Source organism: Limulus polyphemus, unplaced genomic scaffold (genome assembly GCF_000517525.1).
Source record: "Limulus polyphemus unplaced genomic scaffold, Limulus_polyphemus-2.1.2 Scaffold592, whole genome shotgun sequence".
Lineage (NCBI taxonomy): Eukaryota > Metazoa > Arthropoda > Merostomata > Xiphosura > Limulidae > Limulus > Limulus polyphemus.
The window spans coordinates 431,698-444,885 of record NW_013666202.1 but is presented as its reverse complement, the minus strand read 5'-3'; the positions used below and the strand labels follow the sequence as shown (position 1 = coordinate 444,885).

Below are 13,188 nucleotides of genomic sequence, written 5' to 3'. Positions count from 1 at the left end.
GTGACAGTCAATCACACAAGGCGTTGGTAAACAATTACCCAAAATTAGATGGATTAGGTACGACTATCCAAGATAACCCTCGTGTAACTTTGCGCGAAATTCAAGCGAGTATGGTGTAATATGATAGTTTAGGAGGAACCTGACCCTCCTAGGTCACAAAAGACCTAAATCCCGATCCGGAGAGAGAGAGACTCTACCGTTATTGAAGGGTGTATAAGGAGTTGGTAACTTGGGGTTAAAGAAGAGAAGAAAAATTCTGAAGATGTATAGTTTCTACTACATGCAGAAACTGGGGCAATTGTGTGTTCTCTTATATGTTAACTTATTTCAGGCAAAGTACATATTAATAGTTTTATGACTTAAAAATCTTGAAACATGTTTAATCAACATAAATTTTGAATTCTTATACAAATATTTAGAAAGAAAACTAAACGAGGAAAATGGAGCGTGTACTTTATTCTTGCATAAATAAAACGAAAATCAAATCATGACTCGAAGTTAAATCAAAGATTTGTAATTTTATATCACGAATATGGAACACAAATATTTATACTGTGCGATTTTTGTAATAATTTTGTGTTGTAAAATAATATTTACTATAAACAGTATCACACAAATGTAGCGATATACGACGTTTATTACATCGCAAGCGTATTTATTTGTTTTATGTCAATGAAAAAAGCGACACCTATAAAATCATATCCAACACAACTTGGGTTTAAGAATGGCACAACCTACTTTTAACTTAGCGTCCACTGTTGCTAAGCAATTTCAGCCACGTTGGTACTTAACATAGTGACGTCATTACATATCTGATGTAAGCGCTTCTTGCAAACAGACCCCTCCCACGACGTTGCACACGAAACTCAAAAACTGATCCACATGCATAGTAGGGTAGTTCGTCTGCTGGCGGAGGTGTGATTTGCTTCTGCCAAGACAGGCCGGGTGTCAAGACCGCTGAAGACTACGAGCGACAGCTAAAGCTGCGCCTTGGTCAAAGGGACTTGGGGAATAAGGTAGTGGCGGTTGAGCTTATAGGTTGATTACGATAACGTTTCAACCGTTCGATTCGAAGGATTTTCGAGATGTCTTCGCAAACGTTGACAATCAAACTGTCCCGGGGAGAAAACACACCCTGGGGGTTTCGTATACAAGGTGGAAAGGATTTTAGTTCACCCTTAGTCATTCAAAGAGTGAGTAAATTTTATGCCTTCAGTTTAAATATCAGCAAAAGGAAATGTCTAAAATGGATACCACGTGTATTCGAGCTTTTATTTGTTTATATAATACTGGTTAACTGTCTTGCCAAAAACTCGCAACTGGCCTACTTGTTTAATATTGTAGTCCAGCACTACAGCAGGGATATTGAGAAACATAGTTGTTTTTTAATGAAACGGAAATACCTTTCAAGTCGACTGCTTTGAATATAAGTTACAAACGAATTAAGTTAGTGCCTTGGATATATCTGGCAGGTTTATTTATCGTATAACAGAATAATGTAATATTTTCATAGGTTTTAAACAAATCAAGCGAAGTTTGCCGTTGTAACGGAATAGTTTCCGACTTGCTTAATTTGTTGCATATGTTTAAGAAGATGTGAAATGGGTGTAGAGTTTGCTTATGCTAGTGTACAATGATGATTTCTAAATAAAGCTAGTTATTCATTAACTATTATGGTTAATTTTTAATCACTTGACAGAGAACATTAAACAAAAGAAGTTTCTTAGCATTTCGCTGACGTCAACGTAACCAGATCCGAGCTACTGAAGAGTAATGTTGTATTGCTCTATAACGTAACAGCGCTCTGTGCAGGAAAACCCGCCCTCTAGCGACAGGCATCTTGAAAGCCAGTAGTGTTTTCTCCCTCCCATATAAGGAAGCACATCGACCTTGGTCACAGTTCAATATGAGTAACACTTAAATCCTGCCAGATAAGGGTGTTTACAGTATTTTTATTTTCTACAAAAACAGCATTTTGCTATTGATTCATAATGTACCAATAAGAACTAAAACTGCTTAAACTTTGGGATCCTGCCCCTACCTTTTAACATTACAACTTACCCTGAAAAACTCGATAAAAGTATGATGTTTTGTGAAACTTCACACTGATTAACATGTGAGTGTTAATGTACATGATTTTAGGTTACCTTTTATTTCTTTATTCATAAAAGTATTAGCAAACATAGGTTTGTGCTTCTCAACGACTGCTTTAGAACGTTTTAGATATCAGATGTTAAGAATGAGGAAGAACGCAACGGAATAATATGTTCGGATCTTAAAAAGACGCTTCGGTATTACATTCTCTGATTAAGGTGTAAAAGGTCACGTTATAAGTTTTCGGGATCAGATGCTAAATCAACATAAGTGTTGCTCTCAAGTTTGTAATATTACTTTAACAAGTTGCGACACCAGGTGATAATAGTATTCTAAAAAGTTACGGTGTGACATTCTAGAAGGACTTTCCTGAAACGTTGCGGTTTCAAATGTTAAAAACGTGTCATACTCGTCCCCTAAGTACAAGTTAGCTTAAAAGCAGATATGAATTCGTTTAAGTTAATTAAAGTATCTTTCTGCGCGATGTTTTGCCTCCATATACTTTTAGCGACGCACAATGTCACATTGCTGTAATGTCTCATTATTAAAATTAATTATTATTCTACAAAACCTTAATCTAAGAAAACGAAATTGCTGGTTTCAAGACGTTTGTTACAGTGTGTCTTTAGAGATATTCCCTTTTTTGGATATAATGAATGTTGAAAAATATAAAACTACTGTGAAAAAAAGTCATGACCAAGTTATGTGTATTTGTCCGTTGGAACTGTATTGTCAACACCGTGTGGGCACTCAGTAACGGAGGGGACGATAAAAGACGTTTTTGTACTTACGTACTTTTTTATATATAAATCTCACGGTACCAGCAGGGCACCGGCAGTCTGTTCTTGGTGTGAAAAGTCGAATACCTAGTTAGTAATATTTTCCGTCAGAGTGAACATTTCCTAGCCTGGAAAGGAATGTTTCATCTTGCACAAGTTAAGACTCTCACCTTGAAGCACGACAGATGCAACACAGTATAAAGCTTTAGGCATTAGCTTGGTGCTTAAGAATGATGTGGAGGGGGAGAGGGGGGGCAGTATATAAACTTCAAATTTGGTTAACATAAATAAACATTAAATGGATTTAGTTTTCGAAAATTGCTAGTTATTTAACCCTTGATATAAATTAGTGTTTGTTCAATTATAATTAATTTAGGCCCTCAACAGAAGTTAATTTTATATTCAGAATTCATTAGACATTAACTTTATTTTCAATATCCGTTAAAAGTCGCTTTTATTCAATATTCAATGAAGGTTACTTTTAATCCACCATTAATAATTCAACAGAGTCTGTCTCTGCTAAACTTTAGTTGGCGATGATGTTTTCAGTCTTCGTTAAGAAGTTAATTAAACCAAGCTCTTTTGAGAAGTTAGCTCCTGTTTTCATCCCTTGATAAAAGTCAGAATCTCTGGTTAATATTTCATCTAATTCTAGGAAGTTGTTTTTATTTAGTCAGCTTTAAGAAAATATACCACACGTTTAAAGAAGTATCTTGTTAGAGCTTTCATAAAGATTACTATTTTTGTGGTAGCAGACCGCACCAGTTATTGCTAAATTTAGAACATCGTACTTTAAGCCAGCTAACATCCTCGCTGTGGTTGGGTTTTCATTCATTTATAGACTTCCACACTGTACAAGTCATCTATAGCCCCATAACCACATATATAACTACCTAGTAGGCCAAAACGACAGGACTGAATCCATAATGAACCAAACAGGACAAAGGGAATGATAGTTCAGTTCCATCGTGAATGAGAGGAATTGTAACAAATGTACGCTCTGCCACCAATATCTGTAGTCAATAGTAAAGTTTTTTTCACATGTTCAGGCCATATTAGAAATGATTACACAGTTAAAACTCCTCACTGTTCTTTCCCACGTGTCTTTATCAGAGCAGTTTATTTTAAACACGTTAAACCATTTAACTGAATTAAAAATTTAATTACATAGGCCTTAAAGAATATAGGAAAGCCACCATTACTTAAATATGAAACCAAATAAACTGAACTAAGTAAAGACTGGTATTTGTAGTATCAGGATACCACACCATCAACGAATAGCTTTCTCTGTTGTAGGAGGACACCATGCTTCAATCGGAAGTTGTAAGTAGGTATATATGACTTGACTGTTGAAAGACAGACAGATGTATCAGGTAGATAGATACATGTGATCTAGCTAACAGATGAAAAATAACTGGAAGTTAGTAGGTACATATGACATAACTAACAGATGAAAAACACCAGACTCTGTAAGTAGATGTATATGACTTAATCTGACTATTGAAAGACAAACAGGGGTATCAGGTAGGCATAGCTTACAGATAAAGAACAACTAGAAGCTATAAGTAGGTGCATACGTAGTCAGATTATCCTTTGGATCCAAGCCCAGAGGCCTATATCTAGGGGGCTATCTGTGCTCTGCCCACCACGGTAATCGAAACTTGGTTTCTAGGGCCTACATATATGTAAGGGGTCCATAAAATTTTCAACTGTGTTCTTTATTCATTTTCCAGCATGGGTGTCTTTACCAGAAAATGTTTCTCATCAAATTTTATATTTTAACTGAGTATGGTAATAATCAATCTGTAGACATTAAACAATATAACATTTACAGTTTTACATTTTTATATTGTGACTAAGTTTCATTACTGTAATTAAATGTAAATGATTTTATAATTTTTGATGAAAAATTTAATTAAGCCTCCTATTCGAGAATATGAGAATACATGGACCCAGAACGGTGCATTTTTTTGTTAGGCTAGCTGCTCAATATTTGTTTCGTTCTTTTCAAGATATTAATCTTCATAGGTTAATTCTGTTATGAATTTTATCACTGATAAAAGTCATAATTTAGAAGGGTTTATAGTGGGTCCTGGGGCCCGTGCTTGGGTAATCTGGTACTTGCTGAATGTGACCTAATCTAACTATTGAATGGAGTTTTAGGTATATACATGTGACCTAACAGCTGAAAAACGACTAAAAGTGGTCAGTAGGTACACGTGACTTATCTAATAGCCAAATAACAATCACAAGTGGTAGGTCATTACATGTGACTTCTTTGTTTGTTTTTGATATTCACACAAAGCTACAAGAAAACTATCTACGTCCCTAAATTTTAACTAATAGATTAGAGGCAAGGAAGCTAGCTTGTCTACAGCACCCACTGCCAACTAGGTGTCGCTAGGTCCTGGCACACGGGACCCATGCCCCGATTCTATTTGGCGGTGCTCCGAATCCCCAGTTGTGTGTTGAAAAATCAGAATAGTAAACCATGATCGATATCATACTGAAAAACCGAAAATTCCTGCGCATATGGGCCCGAGCACCGAATATTTTAGGTCCCTAGCGACGCCTCTGGTAACTTTATTCAACTAGTGGGATTTGATCGTCGCACTTTTAACGCTCTCATGTCCCCAAAGTGCAAAGCACTATTTTGGGGCAATGGCACGCAAACCTCGGGTTTACAATTGGGCACACTAGCCATTTGGCCACACTCGGAACCAATTGTTTGGGAACCGGAAGTTATAAGTAGATAAACGTAACATAGGTAACAGTTGAGTTGCAGCGGAAGTGGTAAATATACATCTTTCCGATTGAAAGGTGGCGGCCTAAATTTAAACTTTTGGTTGTTTTTAACTTTCTGATTTTACGGACTTATAATGCAAAGATCCGGAATTCAATTCCCCGCGGTGGACAAAGGGCGTATAGGAAAAAATTGCGACTAAGGAGTTTCGTAAATAATCTACCAAATGAATTTCACGTTTTCAATTTACTTATAATTTCTGGTAATGCGACGATAAAAAATTATCAGTAAGTTTAAAACGAGAAATGTTGTGGTAGGATATTTACATTTAATTCGGTTAATTGAACAACATGCGAAAATACTATAAATTTACTTGTGTGTGGTTTTCATTTCAGATACGTTTTTAATGTGATATCCTGTTCTTTACTTTGAATTTTCTTTTAAAATGTGATGGATATAAAAAAATAACAATTCAAGAGAGGGAGGAAAAGGTCTACAATGAACCTGGTCCATAACATGGACAGAATCCCGATGAAGAAGTCAGGATATACATATATATTTTAGTAGTGTTCTTTTTTGTCAACATACTGATAAACTTGTTTTGTTGATGTTTTATTTAGAGTAAACTCGGATTGTGAATCCTTAGTCTGTGAAAAGGCTTAGCAATTGTCTGTGATAAGAACCTTAGTCAACAATATGGCAGTGTTCGTAACTGCAAAAACATATATTAGCGTTTTAATTATTAAATATTCTGTCGATTTGTGAATCACGTAGGTAGTAACATTTGAGGAACAATGAAGGCTGAAAATTTTAATGTTTAGCTGTCCAGGTAGTTTGTAACTCATTTCATATTGGGAAAATAAAAAAAAAAGACAAAGGCTAGATATTCTAATATTTTGTGTGCCGGTAGGAGTGGATTTGGGATTTAAAACGGCCTGGTAAAATTAATTTTATACTGCCCCTGCAATGAGGTCGGTAGAGAGGATTCTTTAAAAAAAAAACTGAGGGAGGTGCTGCGTTTAATATACTAGTACTATTCATACAGTTCACAAACTCAACAAAAATACATTGTACAACATTTTTCATATACAATCCAGTGTTTGTTTCATTTATCAATAGTTTAAAAAAAATATTATGGGCTAAGGGCGGACACGCACTATGGTTGTGAAGTTCCGTGGCTCGTGCGTCGTTGCCGCCGAAAATAAATAAGTAAATAAAAAATCGCGATCCTCACGTTGGCGCTGTGGATGCGTTTTAAAAATGACGGTCAAATCCCACTATTCGGTCTGATAATAGTAGCCCAAAAGCTGGCAGTGGGTGGTATTGACTAGCGCCTTCTCTGTAGTATACCATTTTCTAATTAGGGACAGCTAGCGCAGTTACCCCTTGAGTAGTTTTGCGCGAAAGTCAACAAACAAATAAAATTATATAGACCCATATTACCACAAGCTTTTCTGAAATGAAATTAATTCACACAAAAATAACTTTAAAATAGTAATATAATTATAGTTAATCGTTCATCCGAACTTCAGTAAGAAATTGGACACACGGTTAAGTCCGTGTTGAAATAAAAAAGAATTAAAATTTTAGTTCATAATTTTCAGAAAGCCGATTTTGAGGTCATTAGACAGGATTTATCATTAATGAATTGGGATAATGAATTACAAGATAATGTGGGACAGGTTTAAGAAATGTAAGAAATAAATTAATTAAAAAAGAAGAGAACAAACTTAAGATAAAGAAGGAGAAAATCAGAGATAAGTAACGAAGTTTAAACTGACAGTTAGATTTGAAAATTTACAGAACTATAGAAAATCTAGGAATTTGGTTAAAAAAGACGTCATAGATGGTTTATGGGAAACAGCTGTCTGATAATGTTAAAACTAACAGGAAGGAATTCGTATGTTAAAGTTGGCCAAAATGTTAAAATGGAGATTGGGCCTTTAAAGATGCTGGTGGCAAGGTTATTGCTGAATAATGTGAGATGGCTAAGCTTTTAAATGTTTTATTCTCTTCTGTTTTTATAAGATAATATTTTCAAAATATTTCTCTGATTCATGTAGATATTAAACCCTTGATGGTTAGGGAAAAGACTGGGAGATTAAATAGATAAAGTACTAGACCACACAAAATTTTCCACAGGGTAAGTTAAAGATCAGACATGCAAGCTTCTCTCTTTCATTTTTGATAGGTCAATAGACAGTAAGAAGGTGCCTGAGGATTGGAGAGTTGCTAAAGGTACTCCCAGTTTGAAAGGAGGAGATAAGAGTTGTCCTAGAAATTATAAGCCAATTAGTCTTACTTATGTAGTGAGAAAATTTTTAGAGTGTCTGATAACAGAATTTTTGCAAAATCATTTACTGAAATATGATATCATAGAAGAAAATTAACTTGGATTCACCAAAGGGAAACCTTGCCTCACTACTCTGTTATCTTTTCTTCTAGGATGTTACTCGTTATCTAAACGATGGAAAGGGTGTGGACTTGGTGTACTTAGATTTTCAAAAAGGTGCCACACGAAAGATTAGCAAAGTAAATCATATCAGTGGGGGGTTGTAGAGTGTTTGGGTGGGAAAAGCAAAAGGTTGTTGTTAATGGACTCAATACAAACTAAACCTTGTTGAGGTGCCTCAGAAGTCGGTGGTTGGGCCTTTACAGGAATTGCAGAAGGAAATCGATAATTTATTGAAGAAAGAGTGTGAATTTAAATTTTTTATTTAATCAAAGTTGGGTGTACAAAGACAGCTATGAAGGACCAAAATGTTACTTATTGCCCGTATGTCATGCTATATTTTAATGTTTTATCATTCTACTGCTCACTTACCAGTGATATATGAATGAATACTAGTGTGAATTTTGAAATGTTCCATTGTTGTGTCTATATTAGAAGCAAATGACATCTGAAGAAAGAATAGTATCAAATATAAGATCTTGTTTACTATTAAAGTGAATTATTACAATCTAAATGGATGAATTTTCCTGTGGGAGTGTTTATACGGTAATTTTATAGTCACATCGACATTAAAAAAATTGAAATGAATTAGTCTACTATTAACAAGAATTAAGCTCATTATTTCGATCTCGTTCGTTCATTTTAAAAGTAAGTGTTTGAGTATTTATATGGCTGATTTAACAAGCACATTGACATTAAAAGCTCTGAAATTAATCGTTCCACGATACAGACGTCGCTAGGGAATGGGGGCGTCGGGTGCGAACCCTTTTGAATCTCGACTGTATTTTGATGATCACGGAAAATTAAACATAGTTCTGCAAAAACTGGCGAACTTGGCGTTATAATTTTATGTCAATAACCACTTTCATTTGCTAATATACTTCTTCAATCTGACATGGACTATGTTATCCTAATTCAGGAAGCACCCAAACGTTATTGATATTTTTCTTTTTTATGTACATGCAAGATACACAAAAGGCAAATTCTCAGCAGTTATATTTAGTTACGACATCAGAAATTAGGTTTTACATTAGGTTTTTATATTATAATACAGCGAAGTATTAGTTCGATCGGTTTTTGCTTTGTTTTTTTTCCCCCCCATGGCGATTGAAAGTACCCCTCCCCCGACAAATTTGTACTTGTATAAGATATTTTTTAACTTAACTGATATCTCTGAAATACTTAGATAAATGTATAATTCTTATGCTTAAGCTCTTCTTATGGGAGTACTCTTGCGACTCAGCACAACTTCTGGACATTAAATAGAAATTCACACAAGCCTTATTGCACATTATGTCCTTGTGGTGTCATTGACGTCTTCTAGTCGATGTTTAAGTGAAAGGAAGTTCTACCACCATAGCAGTTGTCCACGTATTTTTTGTGTAAATATTCAAGTTCCAAGTGTGACATTAATATCTGTTAATTTCAGACAAGTTTCACTTACCAAAAAACGAAACATAACACACCTAGAAATGTGGAATATTTAGATAAACGTTTGTTCGGGGTGGACGACGCATGAAAAAAAGAAAGAAATTTGAAAGACTTCTTTCGACAGTTCGGACGTTTTTTTTTTTTCATTCGTCGTCGTTGTTCTGCGCATGTGTATAAACGTAATACAAAGACCACTATTCTGTATTATTTTTGTACTTATAAGCAGTAGAAAGGGGAGAAGACGGTGTTTAATGAGTAGGACTGATATATGTGCTAGTAATGAAGTTTTGCAGACCTAAGAAATATTTTTCTGTGTCACGACCGCACTCCACATATTCTTTTTCTTGGCTAGGCCAGAACTCGTTTAGTTATCATAGATTTTTCTGCGTAAGGGTATATGTCGTAATTCTGTTGTAATTTAATATCAATGATTTATTGTTTTGTTATTTACTCGTCGCAAAAGTGGGCGTTTCCTTCTGACGTTATTATATGATGTCAAGTTTGTAGATCAATTTAAGAGGTTTAGCTAGTCCTTAAAATTCCTGTACATATTTGTATATTTAATTTTGTTTTTCGATGTTCAAGCTGAATTAGTGTATTCTCCATAAAAGGATATATCTGTTTAGAATGAAGTTAGTTTGTAACACAACTTACTGAATCACTTAGCTGTTATGTAAACCTAATATCCGCATCGTTGTTTGTTGATAAAGCTATATCAGTTAGTTGTTGAAATAACACTACTGTCTGGCTATTGACATAACTCTAAATATAACCATATCGTTTAGCCGTTGATACTGTCTTTTTAACCCAAAGAACTGCATTGTTTAGCTGTAGATATTTCTTTACTTTTTAGATCTTCCTGGAAATGTACCAATTTCTTTGTCGTTTTTTTTATATTTTCATAGTTAACATCTTTGCCCTAAAAAAAAAGTGATCACTGACCAGACTCGTACCAAGAATAATAAATAGCCTTGGACCGATAGTTAAATATGAAAAAAAAAATTGTAAGACTAAAAAATTGTTAGTAAAACAAAAGGAAATATACCACATAACAGACTATCGTCGAAGAACATATTAATCAAACCCAAAGTAACAACCCACGTATCAGAGCACGGCCAAAAGAAATGTTAGTCAAACACAAACTAACAAACCAGTATGACCAAATAAGACGTTAGTTAAACACGAGCAGACCTTATAACAGATTATGACCAGAAGTATTAGTCAAACACAAATATGTATGACACAAAGAAAAGTTATCTGAGCACAAAGCTTGTGCCAGTGTATCGCCAAAACAAATGTTAGTTTAACACAAACCACGTACAAGAGTATGACAAAAAAAAAACACAAAAAACATGTAACAGACTATGACCACAAATCATTTGTTAAATCCTAACACACATGTATTAGAATAAGACCACAAGAAATTTTAAACACATACGAACCATATCACAGAATGTACCCGAAACAAATGTCAGTCAAACACAAAGTAAGAGACCATATACCAGGTTATAATGGTATGTTAGCTAAATAAAAAACAAATATTGAACCAGAGAATGGCCAAAAAAGTGTTAGTTAAAAACAAATAAACCATGTACCATGACCACAAGAAATGTTAGTCAAACACAAAGTAAGAGACCATATACCAGAGTACAATGAAAAGGTAAACAAAAACGAACCATTTAACAAAGTATGACCATAAGAAATTTAGCTAAACACAATGAAACAAACCACATAACGGAGTATGACCAGAATAAATGTTAGACAATCACAAATAAACCATATAGCAGAGTATGACAAAAAAAAAAGCTAGTCAAAAACAAAGAAAACCATATAACAGAATATGAGCAATCTGAATGTTAGTTAAACACAAACAAATCATATAGCAGAATATAAGCACAAAAAATGTAAACTACAAAGAAACAGACCATACAACGTAGTATGACCAAAAGAAATGTTAAACACAAATAAGTCACGTTTCAAAGTATGACCTAAAGAAATATTAGTCAAACAGACAGTATATCATTATACCAGAATATGAACTAGGGCTGTAACGATTCACCGAATTTCGATTAATTGCGGTTAACTGACCACGGTTTGATACACCTTTCGTTTGTGCTGCAGTTCGGTTCGTTCTTTTTCTTTCTTCTTATTTTTTTTTCTGAACGTCATTTTAAGTTAACAAAAATAAACGCTTTAAATAATATAAATTACAAATTTACTCTTCCATGCAGGCGCGTGAACAGTCTGTATAGTGTATAACTGTTCTAAATATAGATTTCGTTATTTTTAGTAACGCGGCTTGGAAATTTTGTTAGTCGGGTTTCTAATTTCTCATAAATACCGCGTATCAAATTATTCAATAAACTGTATACCAAACTACCACGTGCTTTGTCAATAATGTTTGGTTCATCGAAGCGTAAAATAGAAGACGCATCTTCGTTCTACAAATCAGTTGTTTGGAAATATTTGGGGTTTAACGTTTTGAATCAAAACGAAGTAAGGAAATCTACTTGTTTGAAAACCATGTGTAAAATTTGTGAGTTGGAGGTAAGTTACAAAACTGGAACAACGTCAAACATGGCCACATACTTGAAAAGAAAACGCGATATTACGTTACAAGAAACGAAGGAACTCAAAGGAAAACTCTCACAAGCTTCACTTTCTGTAAGCATTAAATGGCACGAAGCTCCTCAGCTGACACTCCAGGAAGTGTTTCAAATGAAATTAAACCCGAACAGTCCAAGGGCAAAAGAGATAACAAGAGCTATTGGAATCTTTATTGATAAAGACATGTGACCATTTTCCTGGCCTTAGGAATCTGATTAAGGTTTTGGGGCCCAACATATGAGATCCCTTCTACGACTTTCTTTAATACTGAAGTAATTTCAAACCTATACAAATAGATAAACGAATTATTAAATGCAAAGATTAAACTAGCACACCTCTTTCAGCATTGGCTCAAGAGTTCCAACTGAAAACACTACCTAATACCAGGTATATAATAAACAAACTTTTATGACCTACAATTATTACAACTACTGCTATACCACATGTTATTAAAGGACCTTCTGGACTACTCCAGCCATGATACTAACAAATCTAGTTCCAGACTTTAGCTGGCCAGTTCAACATTGGCCAGTAGAGGAAACCAAAATACTATGATGGTAAGGTACCATGGGAGTCATACCAGGCTTAGTTTGAAACCATCTCCAAGGTGAACAGGTGGAATAATGAGAAAAAAAAAGCCATCCGTTTTGTTGCCCATCTAAAAGGACCAGCTTTGACAACATTAAGTAATCTTCCAGCTGAGAGTCATAAAACCTATCAAGCATTGGTTGTAGCCTCATTCAAGAGGTTCAGAGTATCAAACTACAAAGAAGTATCCAGAATAATGTTCTCGAACAGGGTTCGGAGGGAAAAGATACCTTAACCAACTTGCAGAAAATTCGAAAAGCCTTGCCTAGTTATTTTACCAAGACGCTCCTCGTGAAATGGTTGATTTGCTTGCTGGCACATGACCAACTTATAGACGCCATAACAGATGAGGATGTGAGAATTATGCTAAAGTAAAGAAAGTGTACATATCTGAGGGAAGCTGCAGTTAGCAATGTAACTTGGATCCATTAAACTTGCATATAACTACTAACTATTACAAGAATATTAGATCCCGTAGTTTTGAAACATCAACT

General features: G+C 34.7%; 1 protein-coding gene across 10 annotated transcripts in view; it reads left to right on the top strand.

Moving 5' to 3' along the window:
- Positions 1 to 871: 871 nt before the first annotated feature.
- Positions 872 to 13,188, top strand: part of LOC106459323 (PDZ and LIM domain protein Zasp-like) — a 78,845-nt gene continuing 66,528 nt past the window's right edge. For 6 of the 10 annotated variants that reach the window (XM_013918941.2, XM_013918937.2, XM_013918944.2 and 3 more), the window contains exon 1: positions 873 to 1,193. In XM_013918941.2, coding sequence (XP_013774395.1) covers positions 1,086 to 1,193 — 108 coding nt within the window. In that variant the 5' untranslated portion in view covers positions 873 to 1,085. Of the gene's footprint in view, positions 1,194 to 13,188 lie in introns of all 10 variants that reach the window. The other 4 variants (XM_013918936.2, XM_013918935.2, XM_013918938.2 and 1 more) reach the window with 1 other exon arrangement.